This window comes from Arvicola amphibius, chromosome 4 (genome assembly GCF_903992535.2).
Source record: "Arvicola amphibius chromosome 4, mArvAmp1.2, whole genome shotgun sequence".
Classification (NCBI taxonomy): Eukaryota; Metazoa; Chordata; class Mammalia; order Rodentia; family Cricetidae; genus Arvicola; species Arvicola amphibius.
Window position 1 is genome coordinate 44,025,777 of NC_052050.1, and position 25,138 is coordinate 44,050,914.

General features: G+C 38.4%; 1 protein-coding gene across 1 annotated transcript in view; it reads right to left on the bottom strand.

Moving 5' to 3' along the window:
• The window catches only part of Ssh2 (slingshot protein phosphatase 2), a 242,451-nt gene that overhangs the window by 120,663 nt on the left and 96,650 nt on the right, over window positions 1-25,138 (bottom strand). Inside the window, exon 2 of the mRNA XM_038327316.1 lies at window positions 23,983-24,026. Coding sequence (XP_038183244.1) covers window positions 23,983-24,026 — 44 coding nt within the window. The remainder of the gene's footprint in view (window positions 1-23,982; window positions 24,027-25,138) is intronic.

Here is a 25,138-nt window from a genome sequence, read left to right on the forward strand (position 1 = left end):
TGAAACTATAAAAAAATACAAGATTATAAAGAGAAAACATTGTTAGGAACTATATCATGGTTTATAGATTCCCAAAGAATCACTCAGACTATAATTAAATAAATACAATGCATTTTATTAGAATTTTAGTTGAGAATTTAGTACATGTATATAATGAAATATGATCATTCCATGCCCAATTTCCCATAACTCTACTATAGTCCCTCATAGCATTGTTCTTCCTCAAACTACCTTAAAGATAATATAAATTTATAGATATTTTTAAATGGGGGCTGGGGAGATGACCAGCAGTTAAGAGCTCTTGTTGCTCTTGTTGAATACCCCAGGTTCAGTTCCTAGCACCCACATGGAGGCTAACAACCATCCGCATACACACTCCAGTTCCAGGGGATATAAAACCATCTTCTAGCTTCCTTGGGCACCAGGCATACACAAATGCAAGCAAACACTCATACATGCAAAATAAAATAAATCTTAAAAAAGTTAATTTAAAATACAATCAATTCTAACCCTCATACTGTATAATATAGGAGAATGAAGTCAATTACAACCTATACTAAGAATGTAGTAGAATGGAGTGAGACAGAGAAAGCTGGAAGTGAATTTGGGAGTAACAAACTGGAGAGTAGACGAGTCTTGAAAGAGGAAAATGATAACTGATAGGCTAATACTTGCTGAGCTGACATCCAGTGTGCTTTATTAAAAATTTACATGTGTTGGAGATGGAGAAGTAGCTCAGCAGTTTAAACCACCTGTTGCTCTTGCAGAAGACCCTGGTTTGGTTCCCAGTACCCATATGGCAGCTCTTAACTATCATTATCTCTTGTTCAGGGGACTCTACGCCCTCTTCTAGCTCGTGAGCGCCAGGCACAATTGTGGTGGTGTACATACACAGGCTCAGGCACAAACTTATACACACAAAATAAATAAATCAAACTTTATTTAAAAAGTTTAGCTGTATTATCTTAATTCTCAAATAACTCTTAGTGAATTATTATCTTTATGAGGTTCAGAGTAGTTAAATAATTTGTCTAAGCATACACATTATTTATTTTACTGTATGTGTATGAACATTCTGCCTTCATGTGTATGTCTGTGCATCACTTAGGTACTTGCTGTCAGTCTTAGTTAGGGTTTCTATTGCTGGGAAGAGAGACACTAGACCATGGCAACTCTGATAAGGGCAGGACATTTACTTGGTGCTGGCTTACAGTGCTGAGGTTTAACTCTATAATTGTCATGGTGGGAAGCATGGTGGTGTATAGGCAGACATGGTGCTAGAGAAGCAACTGAGAATTTCTACATCTGGATCCCACGGCAGCAGAAGAAAGGAATGATACACTGGCAGACTTGAGCATCTAAGACCTCAAAGCCACCCGCAGCAACACACTTCCTCCAACGCCACCCACACCTCCTCCAACAAGGTCACACCTCCTAATAGTGCCACTCTCTAAGGGCCTATGGGGGCCTTATGGAGGGCATTTTTATTCAAACCACCAGTGTCCCCTGGATTATCAGAAGAAGAAGATGTTATTGGATTCCTCTAAATAGTTGTGAGCCACCATGTGGGGGCTGGGTTGGTCCTCTGCAAGAACAACAAGTTCTATAAATTGCTGAGCCACCTCTCCAGTTTCCACAACACTATCTCAAACCCAGCTAGTCATCCTGGCTTCAGGATTGATTTCTCTCTCTTACTGCTTTCTTTTTTAAAAAAAAAATTTTTTTTGGTGGGGAGAGATTGGATGAGATGGTGCCATGGTGTACGCTATGGAGGTCAGAGTACAACACATGGGAAAAGGTGCTTTTCTTTCCACCTTGTGAATCCTAGGATCTGAACTCAGTTCTGTTAGTCTTGGCAAAAAGCACCTTTACCTGCTGAGCCATTTTGCTGATCTGGTTTTGTTTGTTTATAAAGACAGGTCTCTGTATGTAGCCTGGCCTAGATGCAAACTCAACATCTTCCTGCCTCAACCTCCTGAGCACTAGGATTATAGGCCTGTGCCACCACACCCAGCTAATTTGGTGGTTTCGTTCTTTCCTGTCTTCAAGTCTTATTATTTTCAGTGTTCAAACTGTTTCCTATCTAGGACCACTTTCATCTAAACTTTCAAGTTATCCATATATTTTTTTTGTTAAGTTTTGTTTCTGTTAATTCTTTTTTTCATTTTTTTATTAAATTATATAATTTTACAAATTTTCACCTCCTCCCCTCCTCCCATTTCCCCTTCCCTCCCCCTTCCTCCTCCCTCTCCATATATATTTTTGAGGCCTATTTTATCTTTCAGTAATTAGAATCCCTCACTGGATTCTTTTTGTTGTTTTGAAACAGTGTTTCATATACTCCAGGCTGGCCTCAAACTTTCTAGGTAGCTGAAAAATGACCTTGAACTTCTGATGTTCTTGCCTCCACCTCCTAAGTGCCAGGCTTATAGGAATGTACCATCATGATTTATATACAAGAATGCCAAGTGCCTGGCATAAAGATTTTTATCACTCTATTTGTATTAGGTAAGGAAAGCCTGTTATCATCACCTTTACTCCAGAGATGAAGAAACTTGAGGTCTAGAAGGTAAGGACCCAAATTTATATAGTAGATCTCAGAGCTAGGGTTTGAAAGTAGGTCTTCCAGGCTGAAGAGATGGCTCAGTGGTTAAGAGCACTGTCTGCTCTTCCAAATTCCAAAGGTCCTCAGTTCAATTCCCAGCAACCACATAGGGGCTCGCAACCATCTGTAATGAGATCTGGTGCCCTCTTTCTGGCCTGCAGGCATACATGCAGACAGAATACTGAGAATACTGTATAATAATAAATAGATAAAATCTTTTTTAAAAAAAGAAAGAAAAGTAGGTCTTACGGTTAGGTCCAGTGATCAAGCTGAAGGTTTATGGGGTGGCATTAACTGTTTATCACTCCTTTAGAATGAATTCAAGATGGGCATGGCAGTTCACGCCTGTTAACCCAGCACTCTAGCATCTGAGTAGGAGGGTTGCGAGTTTGATGCCAGCTTGGGTTACACTGTAGACTGTCTCAAAAAGCAAAATATGAGGGGCTAGAGAGATAGACCAGTAGTTAAGAGCACTTGTTGCTGCTCTTACAGAGGACCCACGTTCAGTTCCTAGCTGCTGTATATGTGGCTCACAACCATCCATAACTCAAGTTTCCAGGAAGACCCAATGCCCTCTTCTGGCCTCCTTGGGCACCAGATGTGAATGTGATGCACAGACATACATGCAGACAAAACACCCTATACAACATAAATAAAAATAATTTTAAAAATTTAGACCAGATGTGGATGGCTTTAATGCTAGTAACTAAGGAGTAGAGGCAGAAAGATCTTTTTTGTTGTTGTTAGAGGTCAGCCTCGTGCATATATTGAGTTCCAGACCAGCCAAGCAAATAGCAAGGCCTTGTCTCAGAAAAAAAAGAAAGTCAAAACAAAGACAAAACTTCCCTATATTCCACATAATATAAACTGCCAGTCACATGATAAAATATGAACTGTATATGAATATTCTAATTGTTCTCTATAGAAGCTAATCAAACATGGCCAGTCGAGGACTGAAATACAGAGTAAGTTGCCCGTGCACATTCTGGTTGGATGACTGAGCCTTTATACCACAGCCCACTGTTCTTTCTGGGAGCTGCCTTGTTTTACAGTTATACATTAAGCTCTAGAGACAAATATTTCCCAAGGACCATAGACTATTAATACTGAGGTTCTGGTTTCCTTGGGATTTTTAATCTCTCTTGATAATTAAAAGGAACAGTTCCTAAAGTTCCTTTCGCCTTTCACTGCCTCACCTCCTTACCTGCTGCTCTTGCTCTGTAGGTTACGACTTGTCATACAGATAACTCCGGAAGGGCCCTGGAATACACGGCCAGGAGGCAAGGGCTTTATTTTTCTTCAAGCTTGCCACTAGAACCTTTCAGGAGCCAAAGTTACAAATTGCAGCCGGACTGATTCAGCCCTTCTCAAGCATTTTTAGTGACTATGCCAGTTTGTTTTAGCAATGTTCAGGTCTCCAGCCCTGGCAGAGTGTCATCATTATCTCTGAATCCCTTCACATATTAAACTGCCGTGATGGCATTTTCACGGCTATGACTTTTATTCCTGAATGTGATGTGGACATGCAAAAATCACACACGTTTATATACAATTATGCAACTTTAACAGCCATGTGCCTATATGTTTAAAGAATGGTAAGCACAATGCTCATCATGCATACTTACGCTTAAACTCTCTTTTCTGTTCTGTGCTTCTTTCTGTTCCAGTTACTTCCCTTTTCCCTTCCTTCTTTCCGTCCTTCCTTCCCTTCCTTCCTTCCTTCCTTCTTCCTTCCTTCCTTCCTTCTTCCTTTTTGATTATTCGAGACAGGGTTTCTGTGTAGTTTTGGAGCCTGTCACAGAACTCACACTGTAAATGAGGTTGGCCTTGAATTCACAGAGATCTGCTTGTTTCTGCCTCCTGGGAGTCGTGGGATTAAAGGCGTGCACTACCACTGCCCAGTTCCATCACATTACTCTGAAGCAAACCAAGGGTATATGATGTATGTTTCTTAATCCTTGCTAGAAATTGTCATTTTTTAAATAATCATTTTTTTTAAGCTGTATACATCAACTAACTGAGAAAGGTACCTTTTACCAGATCCTATTCATCTACCTTAGTTGGAAGGCCAGCTGGACCATGGATCTAAGTGAAGTACAAAATACTCTGCAAAGGAGGAGGAAGACCTAAATAGCAAATCTTTCTATTATTTTTAAATCATGAAGTATTTCATTACACATTCTGTATACAGTCAAATACTCAAGAATATGTTTTATTAACATTTTACTATCTAAAAATGAAACATTTCCTGGGCAGTGGGTGGCGCACAACCTTAATCCCAGCACTCAGGAGGCAGAGGCAGGCGGATCTCTGTGAGTTTGATGCCAGTGTGATCTATGAGAGCTAGTTCCAGAACAGGCTCACAAAGCTACAGAGAAACCCTGTCTTGAAAAACCAACAAAAAAAAAAAAAAAACAAAGGCTCTAAAAAACTTTGTCTGAACCTCATTGACCCTCACTTTGTAAGTAATTATACTCTTGAATTTGGTGCTTATCTTTCTTTTCCTATTTAATTTATGTATATGGCAATTTTAATGTAAAACTATTAAAGAAATTACTGCTCATAAAGCATTTAAAGTTTTTTGGTTTTTTTTTTCTCTAGGTTGACATATAAAATACATAGAGAAATACAAACATTTTTCTTGCTTAAATGCTTCTAATCCAGACTGGGCCAACAAGGTGGCTCACTGGGTAAGGTGCCTGTTGCCTATTTTATGATCTGATTTGATACCCTCATGTTTGAAGGAGAAAACTGACCACTGAAAATTGTCCTCTGATCTCCACAACATGCCCTCCCAACATGCTACATTTACACAATAAAGAAATAAATATATTTAAAAAATCCCAAACTCCTTTTTAGTTCAGGGATGAATAAATGGGTAGATACTGATACCTAACAATCCAATACGGCAAAATATCAGTTGAAGAACCTAGAGGTTACATTTGGGTTTTTTGCCTACTAATTCATCTAATTTGCTTGCATGCTTTAAATTTTCAAACAATATGCTAGAGAAGTGAACTGGAATAAGGGCTAGATACCTATAATATCACTACTGGCTGAGGCAAGAAGATCACCATGAGTTCAAGCTACTCTGTGCTGCTGAGTGGGGCCCTCTCTCAAAACAAACAAACAAACAAACAAACAAACAAACCACTTCTATTTCCTATTTTGGTCAAAAGTCTTAGTGAGAAGGGATTAGGTGCTTTCAGATTTTAAGGAAACTAGTATGCTAGTGGAAAACAATAATTAGGTTGATAGTTTAATTACTGTTGAGCTCTAGTGTTATTATTAATAATGAAAAGGGTAAAGCTTAGTTCCTTCAAGATTTATCTTCACAGTTATTTCTTGGAAAACAGTTATTTATCTTTTATTTTACTAAGCCATTTTTGGAAATTCATAATAATGATAAACTCAATGTTGGAAAAAGGCTTATTGAGTGTGTGATTACCCTTTGTATGCTGTTGAATACTACTGGCTAATAAGAATCTGCTTTGGGCTTATTGCAGCACAGAATAGGCAAGATGGGAATTCCAAGCAGACATAGGACGAAGAGAGTAGGTGGAGTCAATGTGATGTCATGAAAGCCGATGGAGGAGAAAAGATGTGAGCTTTCAGCCAGAACCTTTCTGGTAACCACAAGCCTTGTGGTAAACATAAAATAATAGAAATGGGTTAATTTAAGATATAAGAGCTAGCTAGCAATATGCTTAAGTGATTGGCCAAACAGTGTTTTAATTAATAAAGTCTGTGTGATTATTTCAGATTGGGTGGCCAGGACAAACAAGCAGCCTCCACCAACAGTTTATGGTTCATGAACATTCCTAATAATTGTTTATTTATTGCTTGTGTAGACAAGTAGTTGTTTTTTTATCAATAATAAATGTCTTCAGTCTTGTTCTTTTCTTCTTTTCCTCCTCCCTCCCTCCCTCCCTCCCTTTCTTTCTTGTCTGTCTGTCTGTTTGTCTGTCCTCTCTCTCTCTCTCTCTCTCTCTCTCTCTCTTTCTCTTTTTTCCCTTTCTCTTTCCTTTTTGAGGTAGGGTTTTCTCTGTGGAGCCCTGGCTATCAAACTACCTTGCTTTGTAGACCAGGCTGGCTTCCACTCAAAGAGATCTGCCTGCCTCTGCCTCTGCCTCCTGAGTTGTTGGGATTTAAGGTGACTGGCTCTGGCTTTGTTCTTATTGTCAGTTGGTATCACAGCTCTCAACTGCAATTAGAAGGATTAAGAAGGGATGATAAACAGTGAGATGGTGTCTAATCAGAGCTACTAGTAAGATCTTTTAATCAAATCAAAAAAAACATGCCCCCCAATAACAGTGAGATAGGAACTATAAACATTTGTACAATACTAATTTACTATTTTAAATATTTAATATTTGCTTACTATTTAAACCTTAAGTAGAAGCTAAAGGAGCATTTCTGTTTTAGTTGTATCTTAAAGGTACCACATTACTGGGAATACATTATTAATTTAATTGTTTATAAAATATGTTATCCTTAAGCAATATAATTTAATAATAATTACATTAATTTAATAGTAATTACATTTGCAATTGGAATTTTCATAGGTAAAGTAACACATTTAGAGAAAACCACGTGAATGCTGTTTAGTACCCAGGCTTTCAAAAGTTGTTGCAGGGTATGATGGCATATATAGCTTCTTTATTCATTAACCAATAAAAGCAACACATATACAGAAGGACTTCCCATACCAATAGATTAAAGGAGCAAAAAAAATGAGCCACATAAAGATGGAAAATACATTGAGAGTCTGGATTATGTATATTATCGTGTTTTTCTTTGAATTTTTGACTGTGAATGAGCTAAGTACAGAGAGACATTTTACTGTATGGGTTGCTAAGCTAAACCAACATATATATTTTAAAGGTACCTTGACTTCAAAATTTGGGTCTAAGAATATGTTGCTTTGGAAAAGAGGTCCTGCTTTTGTTTCCACAGAGGATAGAAGGCTGTGGATTCCTTACCAGCTAATATGGTTTGGCCAAACAAGATCTGATGGAGGAGGGTCATCTGTCTATGTGTTACTTTCATTGGTTAATAAAGAAACTGCCTTGGCCCTTTGCTAGGACAGAAAATTAGGTAGGCGGAGTAAACAGAACAGAATGCTGGGAAGAAGGCAGATGCCTCAGGCAGTCACCATAGCTCTCCTCTCCGAGATGGATGCAGGTTAAGATCTTTCCTGGTAAGCCACCACCTCGTGGTGCTACAAAGATTACTAAATATGGGTTAAAGCAAGATATGAGCATTAGCCAATAAGAGGCCCAGAAGAGGGCACCAGATTCTCATTACAGATGGAAAGGCAGAATAGAGTAAGGCAGGAATTCCAAGCAAAGAGAGGAGGAAAGAAGGTAGAGTCAGGGAGACATCATGTAGCTGTGGAAGGAGAAAGATACCCGCAGGAGCCCACTGGAACCTTGCCAGTAGGTCACGACCTAGTGGTGATGCATAGATTAATAGAGATGGGTTAATTTAAGATATAAAAACTTGTTTGCAATACACCTAAATGATTAGCCAAGCAGTGTTTTAATTAATATAGTTTCTGTGTGATTATTTGGGTCTGGGTGACAGTCTCCACCTACAACTTCCTCCCTGTTTTAATCTAAAGAAAGGACAGCTTTAGATGGACAAACTAAAGCATTAATCATATCTATATGTATGTATACGTAATGCTGCTTATATTTTCTTTCTTTTTTAAAAATTTATTTATTGTGTGTACAGTATTCTCAGTATTCTGTCTACATGTATGCCTGCAGGCCAGAAGAGGGCACCAGATCTCATTACAGATGGTTGTGAGCCACCATGTGGTTGCTGGGAATTGAACTGAGGACCTTTGGAAGAGCAGGCAGTGCTCTTAACCGCTGAGCCATCTCTCCAGCCCCTGCTGCTTATATTTTCATACAGACATGAGAGAATTTACATGCAATCCTACAGTAATAAAAAGGGACCCTCTAGTACACAGAATTTGAATTTTATATATGAACCTCAAAGCAGGGCTTTGAAAGATTCTTTCAAATACAAATTTGTATTCAGACATACATATATATACATACACTTTCTTTCATGCTTTACATATAGGTAAACAAGACTGTACCAAATAAATGCCAATTCTGCTAGTATTTTGTCAAGGTAGAGAATATATAGTTACACATAAAATATAGCTTACAATAAAGGAGGGAAGAAAGATGAGGCAGATGAAGAAATAGCCCCAAATACTCCATGTTCTCCATAAACAACGTTAATTCTTATACATTTGTACTTGCAGTATGTTGCTCCCTTTCTTATCATTGCCCAAGGTGCCTGCTGAAAAGATTGTTCCAGACCCCTTTATAATGAGTGTCAAAGTTCATGGTGGCACCTGCCTAGAATCGAAGCATTTAGGAGATAGAAGCAGGAGGGTTATGAGTCAAGTGAGGTTGCTAGAAGATTTGTAAACTATGTGGTACAAAGATTTGTTTTTGTAGACATCGATAATTTTTGGAAGAATTCCTTTTATAATTATGAAAAGAAATAATAGCTGGGTGGTGGTGGCACACATATTTTATCTCAGTACTCGGGAGGCAGAGGCAGGTGGATCTCTGTGATTTTGAGGCCAGCCTGATCTACAGAGTGAGTTCCAGGACAGTCAGGGCTCTACAGAGAAACCCTGTCTCAGAAAAACAAAACAAAACAAAACAAAAAAAGAAATAAATAATACAGGGCAAATGACATGGCTTAGCAGGTAAAGTACTTGTTCAAGGCTGACAACCTGAGTTCCATCCCTGAAACCCACATAAAAGGTGGAAGGAAAAATGGAGTTTACAAAGTTGTCCTCTGACCTCTACATGTGCACCATGGTATGTATTCACTTACACCCACATTATATATAAAATAATAAAAATCTTAAGATTTATTTTTATTATAATTATTTGTGTGTGTGTGTGTGTGTGTGTGTGTGTGTGTGTTTAAGTGACTGCCACATGTGGTTGCCTTACGAGGCCATAAGGAATCAGATCCCTTGGTGCTGGATGTGAATGTTGGGAACTGAACTTGGTGCTCTGCAACAGTGGTATGTACTCTTTAACTGCTAAGCCATCTCTCCAGTCCCCATAATCTTCTTTATAAAAAAAGGAATGGCTGGCTTGATGGCACACGCTTTTAATTCCAGCAGTAGGCAGAAGCAGGTAGAAATCTGTGAGTTCCAGGCCAACCTGGTCTACATAAAGTTTTTGAGTAGAGCAAGGGCTACATAGAGAGATCCAGTCTCAAAATAAATAATACATTACAAATAAAATTTAAAAAGGAATAATTCTAGTATCTATTGACTAAAATATTCTAAGAATAAGTACTTTGACTTTATGTCTCTCCTTATAAAAAGATTTTTATTATGTTGTTGAGGCAAGGTTCTCAAAGAAGCTTAAAACCTGTTTTTCCAGAGTCTGAAATAGATGAGAAGCTACGAGATTTGTTTTCTAGGTGTCTAAATTAAAAACCTAATCAATAATCACAAACAGGACAGAGACGGTCCTTGACAACTATAATAATGGCAATAGCACTGGAAGTGCTGTGGAAGGAAGCAGGGGCTGTGAGAGGGTGAGGTGACAACTTGTGCACTGAGAGGCCAGAGCTGTTAGAAGCACAAGTAGGTTACAAACACCTCGTGTTTCAAGGAGTTTCTAAATTTCCTGACTTTTGTTTAGTATGTCAACAGACAGCTGTTTTAGGGCTGGGTTAGGTAATTGGTAACAGGTCCCCTTTCTCTCTATATATGTCTGCTTAGCTGGAGGAAATTCTCAGTGAGAATTTAACTCTAGGACAGTCTGGTATTTATGTTTATCAATATGTTCCTCTGCCTCAGGACCATGGAATAGTAGTAACAGATCAAATGCATGAATGTTTTTGTAATGAATATCCAGAGTGAATTGAGTCACAATAAGTTCTTTTAAACCAAAGCTTTCCAAAAGGCATCTGACGGTTGTCATTTTTGGTAATAATGATTAAACAGATTTGACTTACTGATCCAGAAATAAGTTTTCATTTCTAATTTAATGCTAGATTAGTACTAAATTTAATGCTTTAGAATCTGAAGTGTCACAATTTGTTCTCTTGCTTTTCCTTAGTAAATGGTCTTAGCTCTGTTGAAATAAGAGGTTAACTTACAGCACAAAGTTACGGAAACTGGGATGCCAGTTTATAGAAATGGAAAATAATTCAGACACATAGTAAAAGTACCACCACCTTACATCTCCAACATAATGTTGGGTGCTTATTATTTATTAAAGTTTCCTGATTTACTTTAGCCCACAGAAATCCTATAAGGATAGGCATGCAGAAGGCATTCTCATTTACAAACAAGTGCCATGTAACTTACATGGCTGAGGTTAGATAGAACTAAAATCTGGTCTTTTCATTGGCCCTTTCGTTTACACTGTTGGGCACGCACACTTTCTGTGATGACTTCTTTGTATGTATAAAAAACACTTGTAGGTATGGAATCTCATCTGATTAGATAGTGTAATGGCTAATTTTATGTCAACTTCACATAGACTAGCCATCTGAGAGGTGGGGAACTCCAACTAAGAAAATGCATCCACAAGACTGGGCCTGTAGGCAAGACTATACAGCATTTTTCTTAAGTAGTGATTGATGTGGGAGGGACCAGCCCATGTGAGTGGGGCCAGCCCATGTTGGTGGGGTCACCCCCTAGGCTGGTGTTTCTGGGTTCCATGAGAAAGAAGGCTGAGCAAGATAGGGGGAGCAAACCAGTACATGACACCCATCTACGGCCTCTGCATCAGTTCCTGTTATCAGGTTTCACCCTGTTTGAGTTCCTGTCCTGACTTCCTTTAGTGATAGGCTATGGAAGTGTAAATCAAATAACTTTTTCTTCCTCAACTTGCTTTTTGTCATTTACTATTTTTGGTTGTCAACTTGACTATATTTGGAATGAACTACAATCCAGAAATGGAGGGCACATCTGTGAGTGATTTTTCTGCTTGGTTTGTGAAGTAGGTGAATCCTCTTCTATCCAGACCTTTGAGGTAGGAAGACTCACACTTTTGATTCAGATCTTGATGTGAGAAGACACATGCCTTTAACTCAAATCTTGAAGCAGGAAGACATAGCTTTAATCTGGGTCACTTTTGCTGGAGGTCTATATAAGGACATAGAAGAAGGAAGCTTTTGCTCTCTGAAGCTTGCCCTCGCCTTGCTAGCACATTCATTCTACCACTGGCATTGGAGCCCACTTCTTTGGGATTCCAGCATATTCAGAAGACCAGCTGAGACACCCAGCCTTGTGGAACTGAGCAGCTACTAGATTCTTGGGGTTTTCATTCACAGCTAGCCATTGTTGGATTAGCCGGACTGCTGCCTGATTGCTTTACTTCTAATAGGAGGTCTGTCTATCCACCCATCCATCCCGACATCCATCAATCTACTCATTATCTCTCCTGCTAAAAGCATGGTAAATATTTGGCTTCTCTATGAAAGGTTAACATTATCACTCTGTTTCCTAAAACCAAAAAGAGGTGGACAAAGCATCTCAAGTGATCAGGAAGAAGTTCCTTGTATTAAATTTTTAACTTTTTTCCTAATGAGGAGATTATTTAAAAATTAAAAAATTAAAAGATTAGGGTTAAACTTTCAGCTCATATTTATAATAGGTTTTCCTTTGTCCTATTTGTGAAATAGTCCTTTACACTGTATGAATATATGTGGCGATAATTTGTTTAATAAACAAGTAGACTGGCCAATAGCTGAACAAGATAAGGTTAGGCAGAAGGCCCAAACTGAGAATGCTGGGAGGAAGAAAGGTGGAGTGAGGAGTCACCAGCAGATGCAGAGAGAAGTAAGATGGGCATGCTGTACTGAGAAAAGGTACCAAGCCACGTGGCAAAACATAGCCGGGCGGTGGTGGCACACGCCTTTATCCCAGCACTCGGGAGGCAGAGGCAGGTGGATCTCTGGGAGTTTAAGGTCAGCCTGGTCTACAAGAGCTAGTTCTGGGACAGGCACCAAAGCTACAGAGAAACCTAGTCTCAAAAAAAAATGAGTTAAATTAAATGTAAGAGTTAGCTAGTAACAAGCCTGAGCTACTGGCTGAGCATTTATAATTAATATTAAGACTCTGAGTAATTATTAGGGAGCAGCCACAGCACAGGAAAACTTCACCTATACTTATTTCTCTCTCTTTTAAAATTTAAATATAATACTCATTCTTTAGGTTAATGTATTTCTTACTGGAACCATATCCAGACAAAAATGCATCTGTAGTCCCTATAAGGAAAAATGGGCAGTGCTGTGTACTTATTGGTCATGATATTTAAATCCTTAGACAAGTCATGACTCCAAATGGGCTGACAGTAAAGAAGTTGCATCTCAAAAGTAAAGTAAAAAAAATAATAAAGTGCAAACACAAGATAAGGAAAGCACGATAAAGTACAGATCAGAGGTCTTAAGGAAAGACTTGGTCATAAATCGAATGAATTATTAACACAACATCATTGTGAAACTATGTTGTACACAAGGACATGCCAGGAGGATCTGACTAGGCATGAGAACTTGCATATATTGGGCAAGTACTCCACTACTAGCTACACCCAAAATCCCTATGTGTTCTAGTTGTCATCAAACTCTGTCTACTTAATGTTTTCCTTCTGTTTTATAAGCCCAAAGGTGAACTTTTTTGTTGTAGCTTCTCATAAAAATTCTTTCTCAACTATATTACTATAGAAAAGATGTTAGCATTCATATTCATTCAATACTCATTTACTGAGTGCCAGCTGCTAATTGCTGTCCCCATGCTGCTCTCGGATGAGGATTAGCCATTTGTTTAAATTACTACAACAGATTCTTGAATAGTTTTTCTTTCATCCCTTCATACTTTAGAACGCTGCTAGACTCCCCTGTGACCTTATTTTGTAACATTTTGTGCACTGAATTAAGACCGGGACTGTTCAAGTAGCTCAGTTAGGAAAGTGATTGCCTAACATGCTTGAAACACTGATTTTTAGGCCCAGCACTGAATATTCAAGGCACAATGATGCATGACCACAATCTTAGCACCTGGGAAGTTGAGGCAGAGGACCAGAAGTACGAAGTCATCTTCTGCTACCTACCAAGTTTGAAACCAGGATAATCTATACAAAACCCTATCATAGAAACAAACAAAACAAAACAAAACAAAATCCAAAGTAATAGGAGGGAAAATGTAATAACTGTTCTGAATGATTTAAGTATTCATTCCTCCTCTTCCTCATCCTCCTCCTTCTTCTTCTCTCCCTCCCCTCTCTCTTCCCCTTTCTCTCTCTCTCTTTTTAACAAGGTCTTGCTATGTAGTCATGGCTGGCCTGGACATCAAACTCAGAAATACACTTGCCTCTCCTCTACCCTCATGAATGCTGGGGTTAAAGGCACAAACCACCACACATAGCTTCATTTGTCTTTTTTTAAAGGACAATTTCTCTAGCTTTTAGAAATGGTATTAATATACAGTAGTGACTCCAAGACAATTTTTTTAACGTTGTCCTTTCATACAGTTTTTAGCTTGTAGCCACTATACAGAGGAATGAAAGAATCTTACTATAATTAAATATTTATTTCCTTCGCTTTTGACTTAAGAAAAAAGATGTACACTTTTAATCCCAGCAATGGGGAGGCAGAGAAAGGTGGATCTCTGAGTTTGAAGTTAACCTGTTCTACAGAGCAACTTTCAGGGTAGCCAGGGAAGCACATAGAAATCCTGTCTCAAAAAAAATGTTTCAAGTCTGGCATGGTAGCTATTGCCTCTAATCCCAGTACTCACAAGGCTGAGGCAGGAGGATCTCTGAGAGTATGAGGTCATCCTGTTTTACATATTGAACTCCTAGATGGCAAGGACAACATAGAGACCCTGTCTAAAAGGGGGGAATGGGCTAGAGCGATAACTTATGGTTAAGAGCATTGGCTGCTATTCCAGAGGACCAGAATTTGATTCTCAGAACCTACATGTTGGCTCACAGCCATCGGTAACTCCAGTCCAGTGCATCCAAGGGCACCAGGCACCAATGTGGCGGTACACAGACATACATACAGACAAAACACCCATACATATAAAAGAAATAAAAAGATAAAAACAAAATAAAATAAATCTTAAAAAGTGAAGTGCCTCAAGCTTTCAAAGAGTCAATACATTAATTTTTAATTTTTATCTTATAATTTTATTAGGTTGACACAAATGAAACAACTATTTATAGGTCAAATAGCTAAAAGTTATTACTTATATAGTTTAGTTTTATAGTTATTTTTCTGGCTATTCTCCAGTCAGAGTTTATAGATATGCAAAAATTATATTTGCTTTCAATTTTAGATACCAAAAAGTTGATAATATTCAAAGTGACTTTCAGTAATAACAATATATATTTATATCTATCCTGCGAGAAAGAAAAAAATCTTGTCAGAATTTAAATATCACAAAATGAGATAGTGTGGCATGAATACATTGTTTCTTAATTATCATAAACAATTATGATATTAAGTTTACCATTTTAACTCTTTCAATATATTCACTGTATTCAGCTGCTCTTCCCACCATTCATTTCAGAATTCTTTTCATTTTCTAAAACTATGTCACATTCAGTAATAACATCCCAGTGTATCCTCCCATCAACTTCTAATAGCCATTATTCTCCTGACTTTATTAATTTGATTACCCTAAGGACTTCAAGTGAGTGGAATAACACAGAATTTACCTCTTGGTGACTATTACACTCAGTACAGTGTAATTAAGGTTTACTCACACTGAAGCATTGTCAGAATTTCCTTCTCTTCCACAAACCACTATGGAATTGATGATATTACGTTAAGAGAATAAGGCAAGCACCAAAATACAAATACTGTATTTTTTCACATATATGGAAGCTAAAAGTGTTGATCTCATAGAAATAAAGAGTAGAAAAAGAGTAAATAACAGAATAATCATTAGAAGTTAGCAAGAGTAGTTGGGAAGGGAGGCATAAAAGGAGAGTATCTCCACTTTAGATACATACACATAAATTCTGAATAGAAAATTAGCAGATGCGTGGATGGAAAAGATTATTTTGATAAGGCCCTTAGAAACAGTAAAGATGTTACCTGTTATCTATCAATGGCAAAGACTTATGGTGAGGAACAATGTTCTAGTGTTTGATGGAAGAGAGAACTTGTAAGTGATGAAATTGGATATTTAGCTTATTTCTATGAGGAGTGGAAAAACCCTGACTGAATGTGTAAGGAGTTGATGAAGTCCTGAGTTAATGAGAGCTGTTGACATGAGCACAGTCATGTCGAGGACCTCAGTGACTCCAATAAAGCTGAAGCTTTCCCCAGGTGAGGCTCAAATGGATTGCAAAGCATCCTTCTGGCGGTCTGAGTGCAAATGTAGACAGTGTAACAGAATTTATCAACCACAGTCTATTCCTCCAGGATGACTGCACTTTGAGACTGATCCTCAACAGAGACCTATTATTATGATTAGCTAAACCTGCTTACTTGTTCAGCTGTATACAATAAACCTGGCTCCTTGACTCAGATGCATGAAATAAACATTCTGAGTTTCTAGATTGTTACCCTCCATCAGAGAGAGCACAGACCACCTCTCCTAGCTTTGCTGTGTGTGTGTCTGTTCTTTCTTCATTCCTTCACCACCCCAGTTAGGCCAATCCTTGAAGCTGTGAAGAGTGCAGTAATTTCTAAGCAAAATATTGAAGGTGTGGTTTGGGTCTTCTTCACTGCTTATGGTAAAATGCAAAAAGGAATTATAACTTAATGATTAATCCTTTTAAAAAGTTATATTTTTAATTATGTATATATCTCTGTGTTGGTATGTGATATGTGCAGGTGCCCATGGAGTCCAAAAGAGGACACTGGACTGGAATTGGAGTTACAGGTGGTTGTGAGTTGCCTGACATAGATTTTGGGAACAACTTGAAATTGGACCTCTGGAAGAGCAGTATAAATTCTTAACCACTGAGCCATTCCATTATTTCCAGCACCTAAAGATTAATTCTTATCCTGTATGTATGTATGTGTATATATATATATATATATATATATATATATATATATATATATATATATATATATATATTCATGCAAACACACACATATAATACGTTTGGAAGAGTCTATCAGGGGTGTGACAAACATTGCTGATTTGAAGGTTAGTATCTTTATGGATTTCAACAGAAGACAAAATAGAGAAGGGATTTATTTGCCAGCATAGTTACTTATACGTGGGACTAAATACAACAGAAAATTGAATGCAATGAATGGAGTATATAGATTGAATGAAATCATGCAACTTGGGGTTATAATGCTTCCCCCCAAGAGCCACAGACTAACAACCCCCCCAATATTAGGTATGAGAAACTTCCTTTCAAGTTGCTGATTAGGGGAGTTCAAGAAACCCTCAAAACACTACAGGCTATTGCTGTTGCTTTTGGCTGTCTTCTAGAAGTTGAAGGTAAGTTCCACAAACATGACTCAAAGGAATCGAGCTGGATTTAACACAAAATCCTCCTCCCTGAGTACTAGTTTTTATAGTACTAGAAGGTGCTATGTGAGCTGCCACAAAAAGAAAACAATTAGGAATCCTATCTGGCTATACTATGAACCACAGCAATGATGAGCACATTAAAATATCCCTAAAGATGTAATACTGGCACTTATATATTGGTGACAGCCATAGCTGTCTAATAGGACTTAAGGCCCACTCAATAGTAGGGGACTCTTGCTTGGTACTGGAAACACCCAGTCAATTGCCGATGGCTAGTGAGTCCTACATCTTACAGGAGAATTTACTACTGCCACTTTATTAAACCAGTACAATTCCTAACTGCATTATAAACAATTATCCTTATGCCCATAGATAAATGTAGCTCTCACCCCTCATCAAAGGGACTTCTTTTTGAAGCAGACAGACGATTACAGAAAGCTACAGCTGATCAAAATGCAGAACACAAGACCATGGAGTACCCAGCCTCAATTGATACATCTACAGCACAATCTCTACATCTAAGGTCAGGGACCATATAAGAAGAGGAGGCGGAAAGACTACAAGAGCCAGAGGACAAAGAAGCTGCCTGTGAGACTGTGTCTTCTATATGTGACAGGGAAGATGTGCCCAAGAATTATCAACAATATGGCTGCCTAAAGAAGACATATTGACTATGACAATATCAGTTGACATACCAATGTAGTTGGGGGAACCACACTAGGCTTCGCCACTAGATGAAGAGCTATTAATGATTTCTGAAAGAGGGAGAATTAGTCTTTCCCAGAGATGAGACACCTATTTGGTTATTCACTACTAAGTGGCTAGCCCTAAAAGCATATACATACAAGCAACACTTAATGGATGCAGCAAGTTGTATATATGTAACAATAATAGGAAAAGAGACCATGAATTTCAGGGGGGGGGGAGTGTTCCTGGGAGAGAGGAGAAGGAAGCCGGAAAATGATGTAAATATAGTACACATATATAAAATCAAAAAGAAAAAAAGAAATCCAAAGCACTCTGGAAGGCATACATAAGTTCAAGATCAGACTGGTCTACAAAGTGTGTTTCAGGTCAACCAGGGCTACACAGTGAAGCCTTGTATCAAAAAATAAACAAACAAAAAATGAATGAAAGAGAGAAAGGTTTAGCTTTTAGGTCTGGTGGTATATGCCTTTAGTCTCAGCACCCAGGAGGTAGAGACAGGTAGATATATGAGTTCTAGGCCAGACAGGGCTACACAGTAAGACCTGTGTAGAAAAAAGACAGACTGGCAGACAGATAGGAAAATCTAATGGAATTTGTCTTGCTGTTCTGGATATTCCTAGGACTTGTTACTCCTAACTTCTTTCTGATTGTCCTTTTAGAAAGGTGTCTATGCACACACTGCCTGCTACCATTATATTTTCAAAGTCTATAGTTTATCTTGTTTTAGAAAATCACTGATGGAGGTGAATTTGAATTCAAAATGAATCATACGTTCTCACTCACATCTGATTTTGATGTTATTTAGGTAGTCCTTTAATCTCAAATTGTATTATATATGTGTGTGTTGGGGAGAATGTGTATATGAGTGCAGTTGTCTACAGGACCAAGAAGATGGCTATAGATCTCCCTGTAGCTGGAGTTGTTGGCAGTTGTCATCTACCTGATGTGGGTGCTGGGAAGTAAATTTGAGTTCTTTAGAAGAGCAGCAACAAGTGCTCTTAATCACACAGTCATATCTACTGCCCTGATTTTGATGTTATTTGGATGAGATTTTGGACTGTAGAATTGATAATGATGGAACACGTAGGCCAAGATCTAGCATTGTAAGCAAGTACTCTACCACTGGGCTACATTTACAAAATAAATTTATAGCACTCTGTGAGGCAGAGGTAGGCAGATCTCTGTGAATTTAAGGCTATTAATAAAATAAAAAAAGGAAAAGAAAAAAATTTAACAATAAAAAAAGAGATAATCTAGCCAGATGTGGCAGTGCATGCCTTTAATCCCAGTATCTGGGGGAGAGCAGGTGAATCTATGTGAGTTCCTAGAACATCAGGTCCACACTGTAAGACATTGTCAAAAAGAAAAGAAGGGCGAGTTCTCAGGCTGGGAATACAGGTGTGTGCCGCCACACCCAGTTTATGTGGTGCTGGTAATCAAACCAAAGCTTTGTGCACGCTAGGCAAGCACTGTACCAACTGAGCTACATTCCTGGCCTGACCATGGTGTTTTATAGGCAACTAGTTTTGTATACCCACATTGAAAGATTATGTTTAACTCATGGCTTTCTTAACACATACATTTAGTTGAAATATATTATTGATGCATTAAAAATAATTTGGGGCAGGAGAGATGAAGCAGTGGTTAAGAGCACTTGTTGCTCTTGCAAAGGACTAGGGCTTCCCAGCACCCACATGGTAGTTTACAATCACATGTAACTCTAATTTGAACGATCCAATGCCTTCTTCTGACCTCCACAGGGTACTTCTGACTTCCATGGGGTACCAGTCAAACACCTGGTACACCTACATACATGTAGAAAAAATTTAAACACATAAAATAAAGTAAGTCTTAAAAATTAAAATAAAAATAAGTAGTTTGGGCCGGGCGGTGGTGGCGCACGCCTTTAATCCCAGCACTCGGGAGGCAGAGGCAGGCGGATCTCTGAGTTCGAGGCCAGCCTGGTCTACAAGAGCTAGCTCCAGGACAGGCTCTAGAAACTACTGGGAAACCCTGTCTCGAAAAACCAAAAAAAAAAAAAAAATAAGTAGTTTGGAACTGTCTTTTATTCTACTAGCAAGGGAATTTACTATTTAGTTTCCTACTCCAAACCCCATTTGCGTCACCAGAATGAAATGAAAACACTCAGGCTGGTTTGCTTTATGGTAACTGATAGAGAATGCCAGAGTGATCTTCAGTAGCCAAAGACACAAAACTTAACCTTTATAAGGAGCATTTAACTGTAGGGAACAAAGTTTCTTCACTTTAAGTTAGATAAAAACTTTAAAACATACTGGCAAATACACTGAAGATAAGAAATTAGACTGGCAAATTATTTTTAAATGGGACCACTAGGTTTTTCTTTAAGTTCATATTTGTGCAAGTATCCTTTTCATGTAAACTGAAGTTTGTTATCATATTAATAAATTAATTACTAATAACTTTAAAACAGGTCTTTATGGCTTTTCATGGCTTGACAGTTTAGTGCTATAAATACAATATTTAAGTTTTACTGTTTCATAATTATGTAATTCTTTTGAAAGAAAAATTACTCTCATGAATTCCAAGACAATATGTAAAGCTTGAGTAATCTCAAGTTAATACCCAGAGATAATTAGATCTTTAGATTGGATCTATGAGGAAATATTAAGGATGTTTTGGATTATTTTTAAAATTCTAATGAACAAATGTCCTTGTAGTATGATTGAGCATCCTTTGGGTATATGCCCAAAGTGCATATTTCTGGGTCTTGAGGTAGGTTGATTCCCAATTTTCTGAGAAATCTCTATACTGATTTCCAAAGTGGCTGTACAAGTTTGCATTCCCACCAGCAATGGAGGAGGAGTATTCCCTTACTCCACATCCTCTCCAGCATAAGCTATCATTAGTGTTTTTGATCTTAGCCATTCTGACTGGTATAAGATGGTATCTCAGAGTTGTTTTGATTTGCATTTCCCTAATAGCTAAGGATGTTGAACATTTCCTTAAGTGTCTTTCAATCATTTTAGATTCCTCTGTTGAGAGTTCTCTGTTTTGGATCTGTATCCCATTTTCAACTATGTTCAAAGCAGCATTATTTATCATAGCCAGAACCTGGAAACAACCTAGATGCCCCTCAATGAAAGAATAGATGAAAATATGGTACGTTTATACAATGCAGTACTTCTCAGTGGTAAAGTCAACGACATCTTGAAATTTGCATGCAAATAAATGGAACTAGAAAAAACCATCCTGAGTGAGGTAACCAAGACCCAGAAAAATGAGCATGGTATGTACTCACTATAAGTGGATACTAGCTGGAAAGCAAAGGATAACTAACCTATAGTACACAACCTCAGAGAAGCTAAGTAACAAGGAGAACCCTCAGAGAAACACACATATAGATCCCCCTGGAAAAGGGAAATAGACAAGATCTCCTCAGAAAATTGGGAGAATGGGGATGGGGGAAGAAGGGAGGGTGTATGTGAAGGAAGAGGGGAGAAGAGGAGGAGAGAGGAGAACTTGAGGGAATAGGATGGTTGAGATGGGGGAAGGAAAGAGATAGAGAGCAAGGAAAGAGATGCCTTGATTGAGGGAGCCATTATGGGACTAGCAAGAAACCTGGCACTAGAGAAATTCCCAGGAATCCACAAAGATGATCCCAGCTAAGACCCTAAGCAATAGAGGAGAGGGTGCCTGAACTGGCCTTGTCCTGTTGTCAGGTTGATGACTATCTTAAATGTCACCATAGAACCTCCATCCAGCAACTGATGGAAGCAGAGGCAGAGATCCACAGTGGAGCACTGGGCTGAGCTCCCAAAGCCCAGTCAAAGAGTGGGAGGTGTGAGAATGTTAGCAAAGTGGTAAAGACCATGATGGGGACACCCACTGAAACAACTCACCTGAGCTAATGGAAGCCCACCAACTCCAGTGTGACAACGAGGGAACCAGCATAGGACCAAATTAGGCCCTCTGAATGTGGGTGACAGTTGTATGACTGGGACAGACTGTGGGGCCACTGACCAGAATTTGTCCCTACTGCTTGTTCTGGCTTTTTGGAACCCATTCTCTTTGAAGGGATACTTGCTCAGCCTAGCTATAGTGGGGAGGGCCTTGGTCCTGTCTCAAAGCAATGTGCTAGACTTTGTTGACTCCCCATGGGCAGCCTTACGCTCTGGGGGGGGGAGGGGAGTGGAGAGAACAGGAGGAGGGGAGGGAGTGGATACTGGGATTGTTATATAAAATGAGAAGAGACAGTTATTTTAAAAAATTAATTAATTAAAAAACTTTAAAATAAACAAATAAAATTCTAATGAGAGTAACATTTACAATGCTTCTGGCACAAATGTCTACTGAGTTTCTATCTCTTAGCCTTATGCAAAATGAGGTTTTACTGCCAAATCTTTCCTAAGAAAGTGAGAAATTAAGCTTTAAGCCAACATTTATGATAGTCACGACAGGAAAAATGTTGCTAATAACATTAGTTACTAAAGAAAAGGAACTACATTTTCTTTTAAGTTATGGTATGCTAGCAGTAACAAATACCTTACAATTTTATATTTCCATTTTTTATTTTAGCATACACTAATTGTACAAGACAATTGGTTTCATTATTATAGTTCATACATGTAAATAACTTTCTTTGATCATATTTCTTTCGCCCCTGTCCCACACTCCTATTTGTTCCCTTCCTCTTCTCAAACACTCTTCCTTCTACTTTAATTAGTTTTATTTTTAAAATCCAGATTCCAAGCCGGGCGGTGGTGGCGCACGCCTTTAATCCCAGCACTCGGGAGGCAGAGGCAGGCGGATCTCTGTGAGTTCGAGACCAGCCTGGTCTACAAGAGCTAGTTCCAGGACAGGCTCTAAAGCTACAGAGAAACCCTGTCTCGAAAAACAAAACAAAAAAAAATCCAGATTCCACACATATGGAACATGAGATAGTCTTTCTGCATCAAGCTTATATGACTTAACATGAAGATTTCCAGTTCATGCATTTTGTTCTATAAGTAACATAATTTTATTCTTTATAGCTGAATAAAACTCACTTTAGCTGGTTAGCATCTTTATAATAAGCATGCTTATTGTATCCATTGTATATGTCACTCAGAATGACTTTAGAGGACGTAAACACGTAAATGGCTAGAACTCTGCAGAACAGAGATTCCCTATGTGGCACAGGCTAGCCTCAGACCAGCTATTTAGCCAAGTATGACCCTGAACTTCTGATTATTCCACCTCTACTTCTTAAGTGCTTCAACTGTTGATGTAGACTACCAATGCCTGGCTTATGCATTGCCAGGGAATCAAACCCAGGATTTTAAGCATGCTAGGCAAGCACTCTATCAACTGAGCTACATTTCCAGTCCCCAAGAGACTGAAAACTGTGCCCAAACTAGCCTTCCATATCACTGAAAAACAACCATTTGAAATCTTTCTGAGTTAATAACTGGATTCTTAAAGCAGTTCCATTCATTCATTTTTAAAATAGCATTTATCTAGTTTTAAAAAGTAATTTTTTAAATTTAAAAAATTTTAATTGTGTATGGGTTTTGTCTACAGGTATGTCTGTGCATCATGTGAGTGGCTGGTGTGCTTAGAGGCCAGAATGGGAGTTGGATTCCTTAGGACTGGAGTTATAGATAGTTGTGAGCCATCATGTGGGTTCTGTGAATTGAACCTGGATCCTCTGCAAGAGTAGTCAATGCTCTTAATCACCAAGTCTTCTCTCATGCCCATATCTAGATTTTTAAAAAATTATTTGTTGGTGTTTGGGTATGTGCATGCGAACCACATATGTGTAGGTGCCCACAGAGGATTGTATAAGGCCTTAGATGCCTTGGTAGTTGTGAGCTGCCCCATGGGTAGTAGAAATTGAACTTGGGTCCTCTGGAACAACAAGCACTCTTAACTGCTGAGTCATCTCTCCAGCCCTGTTTGTTTGCTTTTGAGACAGAGACTGGCTAAGTAGCCTAGGCTGGCCTTATACCCATTATCTTGTTTCAGACTCTTGAGTACTGAGATTTACAGGTAGGAGTCACTACACAAAACAGCAGTTCATTTTTTTTAAGTATCAGTGGAGCATCTTGTAAAACCAGGACAGACTAATTCAGCAAGACTCAAAGATTTAGAAAAAAGAGGTAACTACATAAATCATATACGATAAAATAAACAAACATACCTTCTGGGCTGCGACCGGCATTCCTCCTCCCCACTGTCGGCCTCCTGTATAAACAGAAATTACAAAAAATTAAAATGGTCTCATAACTAATGGCATTTAACTAATTTTAAATGCAGAGATATGTTATTCATACTGATCTGCATCTAAATTAATTTTCTTCACAAAAGATGATTTGTACTAAATGAAGAGACTGATAACATTAAAATTTATTTTGGGATGAAGTATCAGTAACAGTTTATAAACAAATTTTACTGAAAACAAAGTGCTACTCATTAAAATAATTACCTCTGAACACCAACCAAACATGTTCTGCATTGTTATGTTACTTTAAAATAAGCACTCATCATATTACCACCAATAAACATTATCAAAATGACCTAATGATTTTGAGCCACAAAGAACAATCTAAACAATGAGCAAACCTTCCAAATACTTATGGAAAACCGCCAGTGCCATCAACACAATGGCTACTCAATTACTGAGCACTTACAATGTTCCAGGCACTATGTATGACACATTAAATATATTATCTTTTTGTTGTTGTTGTTGTTTTGATTTGGTTTTAATTTTTGAGACAGGGTTTATCTGTGTAGCCCTGGCTGTCCTTGAACTCACTCTTAGACCAGGCTGGCCTTGAACTCACAGAGATCTGCCTGCCTCTGCCATACCTAGCCTTACTGACTTCTTAACAAGGATGGAGAACACTAAGGAACCAAAGCCTTCTATAACAGAGATACAGCAGTGCTGGTTCACATATGAACTCATAGAGTGTGTGGGGCCTGCTGGGATCCTAGAGCTGAACAGAGAAGCAGACACATGACTCCATCCCTAACCCAGAAAACTATCTTCAAATTGATAGCCACTTGGAAATAAAAAAAAATAATTTTCTCTAAGGGAGTCTCTCTGGGAAAGCAAACCACTCTTACTGGTAGTAGACCCCAACAGTAAATGATCAACACAAAACAAAGCCAACTGCATCTTTCTCTGTCTTGTAACGTTAAATCAGGGCATTCTCTCTCTCCTCTCTCTCTCTCTCTCTCTCTCTCTCTCTCTCTCTCTCTCTCTCTCTGTCTCTCTCTCTCTCTGTCTCTTTTAGGTTATGCATTATAGCTCCCTATTTTAAGTATCTAAGGAATTCCTATGTGTGTGGATGTGT